The sequence below is a fragment of the Microchirus variegatus genome (assembly GCF_963457635.1).
Source record: "Microchirus variegatus genome assembly, chromosome: 19".
Classification (NCBI taxonomy): domain Eukaryota; kingdom Metazoa; phylum Chordata; class Actinopteri; order Pleuronectiformes; family Soleidae; genus Microchirus; species Microchirus variegatus.
In genome coordinates this window covers 1,703,420-1,712,104 of record NC_139820.1, presented here as the reverse complement: position 1 = coordinate 1,712,104, position 8,685 = coordinate 1,703,420, and the positions used below count along the sequence as shown (strand labels likewise).

The 8,685-nt window shown below is 37.5% G+C and overlaps 1 protein-coding gene across 1 annotated transcript in view; it reads left to right on the top strand.

Annotated features, from left to right (window-relative positions):
* Nucleotides 1-4,649: 4,649 nt before the first annotated feature.
* Nucleotides 4,650-8,685, top strand: part of vegfc (vascular endothelial growth factor c) — a gene marked incomplete at both ends in the record, with an annotated part of 34,786 nt that continues 30,750 nt past the window's right edge. Inside the window, one exon of the mRNA XM_083905569.1 lies at nt 4,650-4,778. Within this exon, the coding sequence (XP_083761695.1) occupies nt 4,650-4,778 (129 nt within the window). The remainder of the gene's footprint in view (nt 4,779-8,685) is intronic.

Here is an 8,685-nt window from a genome sequence, read left to right as displayed (position 1 = left end):
CACAGGTTGCCAGTTACGTCAGAAAACGAAACCTAAACTTATGAGACCATATTTTTTGTAGCAGGTAAAACAAATTCAGGTCAAACCGGAATTTATGTGGGAATAAAGATGGATTCAGTGAATAAAAGATGACGTTAACCTTCCTCTGGTGACTTTCATCGACCTATAACGACGTCTCAATCTTTGCTTTACAGCAGAGGACGGAAAAACACTCAAAAGTGTGTATTTTGGCTTTAATTTTGCAACAGTGCCGTGCGTTTATCGGGCACCCATTCCAGCTGTGGGAATTCTGAGTCTGCCGGAACTGAACAACAATGGGGAGGATGGTAATAGGGTGTTTTGTTTGTGTGTGTGAAAACTTCATAAAATGGAAAAGACTCCAAATATGTAATCTGGATCAGATCTGGATTAAGTTTAATCAGATGGTGTGTGACACACACTCACACATAACAACAATCAAATACAACAAGTTTTGACATCGACGTTATTTTCATTGTACAGTTTTGCCCAATATAAGAGATAGTCATTTCTTAAAAATGTGATAATAACCGAACCACAATTCAAATCTTAGCCTGAAGTTCCTCAAAAATATGAGTGTTTATGCCAGAAATGGCCCTAAAAGGGTAAAAAAAAATGAAACCATATATTGTGATATACTTTCACAACAGTTGAATTTTGTCATGCTAATACACAAAACGTTCAATGTTTGGAGGCAGAATCCGTTTCAGCCTGAAATCAGCATGAAAATATGAAATAAACCTAATACATTTTGTCAAAAGTTAGCATTATGTGCGTAGTCAAAATGCTAAACAATAGGGAAATAACATAAGCGTGAAACAACAAAATAAAATAAATATCAGGTGTGTAATAAATTGCACTACATATACGCTGCATTACACTGAGACGCACACACACACACAGCAGTGTCTGAAGGAAAAGCGTGTTAGCACAAAGATAAGGCTCCTTTGTTAGCTAGCTGACTCCTAGACACGATTAATTACACAGGGAAACAGGTCAATGACCTCACTAATAGCTGTGTGTGTGTCCTCCCTATGGAGGATGAAAAGTGCCAAAATTAAATAAATAATTAATTGTGCCATTAATTAATTAATTAAAATGCAAATTCATTTTATGTAAAAAATTAATTATTTCATGGTCCAGGATGGAAAGTGCCAAAAATAAATAAATAAATACACCATTAAATAATTATGTAAATGTGCCATTAATTAATTAAATGTCCCATTAATTAATTAATTAAAATACCAATTAATTGTATGTAAAAAAAACCCATATTGAATTATTTCACTATTTAATTAATTATTTCATGATCCTGGTAGGAAATTGCCAAAATTTAAAAAATAAATACACCATTAAATAATTAGGTAAATGTGTCATTAATTAAAAGTGCCATTAATTAATTAATTATTTCATGATCCTGGTAGGAAATTGCCAAAATTTAAAAAATAAATACACCATTAAATAATTATGTAAATGTGTCATTAATTAAACGTGCCATTAATTAATTAAATGTGTCATTAATTAATTCAAATACCAATTCATTTTATTTAAAAAAGACATATCATTATTTTACATATAAATTAGCGCAGAAATCGTGCGAAGAGAATGAAAGAATAAAGTCACCGCCGCAGTCAAAAGGATTAAATGTTTAATTGTATAATAACTGTCCAACTAAACTGTGTTTCCCACAGACCAGAAAGCAGCCAACAGGGGGGGTCGGTCAGTCAGTGTGTTGTCAGTGTGATTATGCTGACCCTGACCCCTTGATAATTCTGGTTAATTCTAACCCTAAAACCAGGTCTTAAACCCCCCCCCCCCCCTAAAATAAGACCTTTAAAAGTTGAGAACCAGACAAAATGTCTCACACACACTTACTGCTATTCTTCTGAGGACGCCGCTTTGAATCCCAGCCTTATCCCTGTAACCATAACCCAGTTAATGTAAAAACCCTTAAAGTTCTGCCTCATTAGGACCAGGTTTTGGTCTCCATAGACCATTTTCAAGGAACTGTATATTGTATAAAATTTTATCTCAAATTTTTTTTTTTTTTACCTACCTTGTTCATTTGTATATATATATATATATATATATTTTTTTTTAGGTATTATGTGTCTACATTTTATTGGATTTTCTGGATTGGATTAACCCTAAATTACCCTGAAATTAGTTCTTAACAGGCAAAAACGATTTTTGGGGACCTCACAAAGATAGAAATACAAGTGCACACACACACACGCACACACACACACACATTCACATACGGTGTGTTAGGTCATTCCTGTACATGCTTCTCTGAGTGACCCCCAAGGTCATATCGTTAATCTGCTAATCCAATCCCAAGGAAAAACCACTCCAGTGTGTGTGTGTGTTCTTGTATTTGTGGCTTTGTGAGGACCCCCCCCCCAAAAAAATCGTATAAACCAGGACTTTTATTTTTGGCTCGTCCTCACGTCTTTAAAAGGCTTTTTTTTAGGGTTTAGGGTTTGAGCTGGGTTCAGGGTTTAGGGTTAGGCACTTTCGTTGTGATGGTTGAGGAATGAGTGTGTGTGTGTGTGTGTGTGTGTATTGTAATATTCTGGAATGCCGTCCACACTGTAGGATTTCATATCAGAAGAGCGGCCACACACACACACACACACACACATGAGAACGCTGTGGTTAAGTGAGGACATCATGACATGTTCTCACCGCTTCAAAGAGCCGTTTGAAGGTTTTTCAGACTTCAGGTTAAATCCAGGTTTATCCTCGTCTTCACAGAGATGTTTAGGGTTTTTTGGCGAAGGCTCGAGTTTGGGACGTTCAGATTGAGTGGTTTTTAATAACCTTCTGGTTCGGTTTGGTCCTGCTGTGAGCGAGCACAGAGTGAAGGTCTCAGATTCAGTTTTTACGAAGTACTAACTGGAAACTCTGTGGAGATTCTCCCGCTGCTGTGAGAGCGTCTGACGCAGGACAATGTCCTCAATGTCTGGACACACTTCCACCAAAACTGTCCAGAGTTCACGCGTTAAAAACGCTCTTTTACATAAAAATAAACCCCTGAACCACGTTTCCCCCCCCACACTGGTTTATTTACGTTTTTAGGGACAAATGTTTGTGAAAGTTGTCGTTAAAATTCATGCGGAAAGTCCGATTTTAGTCAGACTAAGACGATCATTCTGTTTTCATGTAAACACAGTAGTCCGCCTAAAATCGAGGTTGTCTTAGTCAGACTAACGTACACCGGATAATGCGGTTCATAGTCCGATTACTCCTGCATGTCAGACTGGAATCGGACTAAGAAATATAGGAGACAACGTACTGTGGAAAGTCTGATTTTAGTCAGACTAAGACAATCATTCTGTTTTCTTAATGTCATGTAAACACAGTAGTCGGACTAAAATTGAGCTATTCTTAGTCGGACTAACATGCATTGGATAACGCAATTCATAGTCTGATTACTCCTGCAAGTCAGACTGGAGTCGGACTTAGAAATATACAAACTAAGACAATCATTTTCTTAATGTTATGTAAACACAGTAGTCTGACTAAAATTGAGCTTGTCTTAGTCAGACTAACGTTCACCGGATAATGCTGTTCATAGTCCGATTACTCCTGCATGTCAGACTGGAATCGGACTAAGAAATATAGGAGACAACGTACTGTGGAAAGTCTGATTTTAGTCAGACTAAGACAATCATTCTGTTTTCTTAATGTCATGTAAACACAGTAGTCGGACTAAAATTGAGCTATTCTTAGTCGGACTAACATGCATTGGATAACGCAATTCATAGTCTGATTACTCCTGCAAGTCAGACTGGAGTCGGACTTAGAAAAATACAAACTAAGACAATCATTTTCTTAATGTTATGTAAACACAGTAGTCTGACTAAAATTGAGCTTGTCTTAGTCAGACTAACGTACACTGGATAATGCTGTTCATAGTCCGATTACTCCTGCATGTCAGACTGGAATTGGACTAAGAAATATAGGAGACAACGAACTGTGGAAAGTCCGACTTTAGTCAGACTAAGACGATCATTTTCTTAATGTCGCGCAAACACAGTAGTCCGACTAAAATCAAGCCAGAATTAAGGCCAGAGTAACCGAGTGAGTGAGTGACTGAGTCTCTGCTGCAGGCACGTTTGATGTAATGCCTCATATTTGCCGATAGAGGGCAGTAGAAAATATGAAACCCAGGAGCTAAAAAAGAATGCACCTTTCACAGCTGAGCTTTGGTGAGCTTTTATTTTGAAGGATACCCCCCCCCCTGCAGGATTGTGTCAGCGCGTGGACGCTGACGCTGACGCTGAAGGCTGTGTGAGCGGATTGATCTGTTTTCATATGACCGGGATTTACTCACACACACACACACACACACACACACACGCGCGCGCGCGCACACACACGCACACACGCGCACACACACACAGTGTGACAGAGAGACAAAGAGAGAGAGTGAATGAAACAGTGTAACCAGCGGCAGAAGAAGAGAGGAGTATACAGAGCGCGCGCAGAGGATTTTATTTTGGTTTTTTTTTAAAAGAAATATTATTATAATAATATTTTTTGTATATATGTATATATTTTAAATTAAATTAATATATTTTTTTATCATTCCTGTGGGATCACTAACACGTGAGGACTTTCCAAACATGCAGCTGTTGGGGATTTCTCTGCTGCTCTTTTATCTGCTCTACTGTAACCTGGCGAGCGACTTCATCGATGACGAAGAGGAGGAGGATGACGACGAAGAGTACAGGCACGCGCACATGCACGAGCCGGTGAGTGGAGAAAAAACTTATATTTATAAAAGTATATATATATGTGTGTATATACTGTATACTGTTCACCTGACTCTGTTAGTGATGGATCAGAGTCGAACATCATGTGCTTTCAAACATGGACTCTAATAATCCTGATTTAAAAACTAATTTAAACACATTTGGAAAAAAAAAGTTCCCTTCACGTGTAAAATAAAGTGAATAAAATCAATAAAGAAGGAACAAATTGGTGCCATTTTTCACCTTAAAACGTCAATGTTTATATCAATAAAGTTCACCATCGCTGCACGTTTTACGTCTACGTTTGCAGTTTTTTTTTTTAAATAAAAAATAAAACAAATTAAATAATAATAATAATAATAATAATTATGAAAATTTGTTTTGCATTTTTTAATAAAATAAATAAATAATAATAATAAGTAGATTTATTTTCTTGCAAAATATAATATAACATGTCGGTGTCCCATACCATGTCAAAACATGACTCAGCAAAAATGCTTGCGCTGATTTTTATTGACATTTAAATTCATAAAGTCTGTGCATCACCAAAACATGTGATTATAACAGATTTTTACAGATTTTCATCTGTGTGGACCACGATTGGACTGAGGTCTCAAACTCGTGGCCCGCAGTTCCACATGTGGCCCTCCCATGGATTTAATTTGGCCCCCAACCAAATATAACACTCCTTTTGGAATAAGAGACATTTTGCATCATAAATATGATGATTAAAAAAAAAATATATATTATTATGAGCTATATATTGTCCCGTATCGAAACAAGCACTTTTATTTTGAAATTCTGTTAAATGCGAGAGCGTTTAGGGTTACGGTTTAACGACGGTCAGCCTTTAATTTACGGTCACATTAGTTATCCTAACATCGAGGAGGAAGCCGTGAGTTATCACCAGCTCTGAGGCGGGAAATAAAAGTCCAGACTTCACCGTTAACGACCGTCACTTCGTCTTTATTGACTCAAACCGCTGATAAATATTGACATAATCCCACTATGGTCGGTTTATTTTGAGATAACAATCCCACTGTTTGTGTTGCGTTCACTGTCCTGGCGTAAAACGTGTAAAACCCGGTTTTGAACACAAACTTATTCTGTTACTTTTGCAACTTCCTGTTTACATTTTTTTTAACAAATCAAGTTTTTTTTTTTGTGATGGATAGATGATCATCCAAGAATATTTGGTGAGAATCTGCCCACTGATGACGTCACGAAATATGATCAAAAATAATTTGGTCCAAAATTTGACAAAAACATACATACTATACTATGTCATCCAAATATTTCTGAAAATTTTATTTTGGTCCAAAATTTCACAAAAACAACATACTATACTATGTCATTCAGAATTTTTTGAAAAAAAATGTTTGGTTCAAGATTTGACAAAAACGATATACTATACTATGTTGTCCAAAATGTTTTGATAATTTTATTTTGGTCCAAAATTTACAAAAATGACATACTGTACTACGTCGTCCAAATTTTTTTGAAAATTTTATTTTGGTCCCAAAAAAATCCCAAAAAAGTGGGATTTTTTGACAACAAATCTGTTGTCAATGGGAAAAACTGTCAATGACAATATCTCTGTCAAAACTCATCGGATTTAAACGCAATTTGGTTTCTGTGTGTAGGAAAGAACACTCTACAAAGATAGCAAGTTTCATCTGGATATAATCCAGATTACAGATTTGGCACCAAATTCAGATATGTGTAGCCCAGCAACATCTGAACAGATAAATTCCGTCAAAGTTCTATACAGGTAATGAAAACCCACTATTTTGCTTTTTTTTAAAAAAAATCCATCTGTAATAACACACACACACACACACACACACACACACACACACACACACACACACACACACACAGGAGGGGGAGGATTAACAACTGAAAAGAGCCAATGACAGCAAGTGTCACAAAGGTCAAGTGTGTGAAGTCTGTGTGTGTGTGTGTGTGTGTGTGTGTGTGTGTGTGTGTGTGTGTGTGTTTGCACTCTAAAATAGTGGTATTTGCTACCTCTTCAGGACCTTTTTTCTGGCACTGCAAAAACAGCCCTACTTTTTCAAATAAGCCAAACATTCTTAAATTGATTTAAATGTTCTTGTTGCCAATGGGGGGGGGTCGGTGCATTTTGCTTGGCTGGATTATTTCAAACTAGCTTGTAAAACTGGACCAATTCGCACTGTAATGTGCTTAAAAACGAGGAAAAACTGCCCAAAAACAAGACACGAGAGGCCAAAAAGTTAATGAAAAGTTGTATTTATAGCAACGGAACTCTGTCATGTAAGATCGAGTAAAGGTTTACTCGGTTTACTCGATTAAGCTGATTTTTGAACACTCGACACTGACCTCGTCAGGACCAGTAGTGTGTTTTCTGTGTGTGTGTGTGTGTGTACTTGATTTTATATCTTTGTGAGGTCCAAAAAACATACAAGCATATGTTTGTGGGGACATTTTGTCTTTAAATATTATTTTTTTCAGGTCTATGACCTGGTTTAAGATGGTTAAGGGCAGGCTAATGTGTGTTGAGTGTACGATGCGTCCTCAGTAAGATATACAAACAAGTCTCTTTGTGTGTGTGTGTGTGTACTTGTGTTTGTCACCTCTTTAGGACCTTCTCTGTCAGAAATACTGACCTTCTAAGGACCCCCAGTCCTCGTGAGCCCCTTTTCCACCGGAGGAACTTTTCACATTTACCCGGGATGTTGTTGTTTTGTGTTCCCGCCAAAACGACTTTTCAGATCAGCACGGTTTTCCGTGTTTGCCGACTTAGCGACTTTGTTGCTAATTAGCGAGTACCTCTAACGACTATTTTACACAAAAAAAAGCGACAAATCTGGCGACTTTTTCATGGTTTCCTTAGAGACTTTTGGAGACACTGACGTGGAAGGACGTATCGTTCTGAAGGTGTGTTTGTGTGTCGCGGTTGTAGCTAACAAGCTAACAGAAAGCCACTCTGGTAAACGCAGGAACGTGGAAAGTGATAACGACGCAGGTTTGATGGTTTTGTAGAGTTCATTCGACTTCTGTCAACACTTTGTGTCGTAATAATATTAAAAGTTATCTTTATATTATGAAGATAACTTTTCCTGGTTTGTGTCGACACGCTGTTCACACCTGGAGCTTTGGCACTTTATCTCGTTTCCTCCCACGTAATCCTCTCAGGCGAGAGTTGACTTTTTGGCGTTTTAAAAAATGTTCAGAAAGTTCAGTTTGGACGTGATTTGCACCCACGTTTTTTATGGGTTTTCTCCGTGTACTAAAGCGTCCTCCCACAGTCCAAAGACATGCAGATCGGGATTAGGTTCATTGGAGATTCTGGATTGACTCTATGTGTTTGTTAGCTTAAATCATATTGGGAATGTTCTGTTGTTAAAGCAAAACTTACTATTATTGTTCTTTTTGTTTTTTTTTACCCCAATTTAACATCTTCAGAGTCATTGAGACGGTTAAATTGTCTTGTTCTGGGGAGATTGGGGCGTTGTCTCTGCTGCCCCCTGCTGTCCGTTAGCGGAATAAACCAGCCTTGCAAGATGAGGCGTCCTCAGAATAAGGAGGTCTTGCGAGATCTAGGACTTCTCGAAGACCTAGCGGCGCGCGTTCGTCGTGGGAGAGCCGCTGTAAAGATTAGCATTAGCAAAAATTAGCAAAATTAGCTAATCAGATAAAGACCATTAATAGCCTTAAAAAACACTTAAAGGTGCCAAAAACGGTTACTTCATTCAAATTCAAAATACTGAGGTCTTTTAGGTTTCGTTTTCTGACGTAACTGGCAACCCTAGTTGCTCGGCAGCTGAGGCTCTACTGACTGCAATGAGTCGGTGCCACATGCCAAAACATGATTTCAAAACATAAACATGATTTGCAGTCTGCAAAATATTTTTTTTAATGCAAA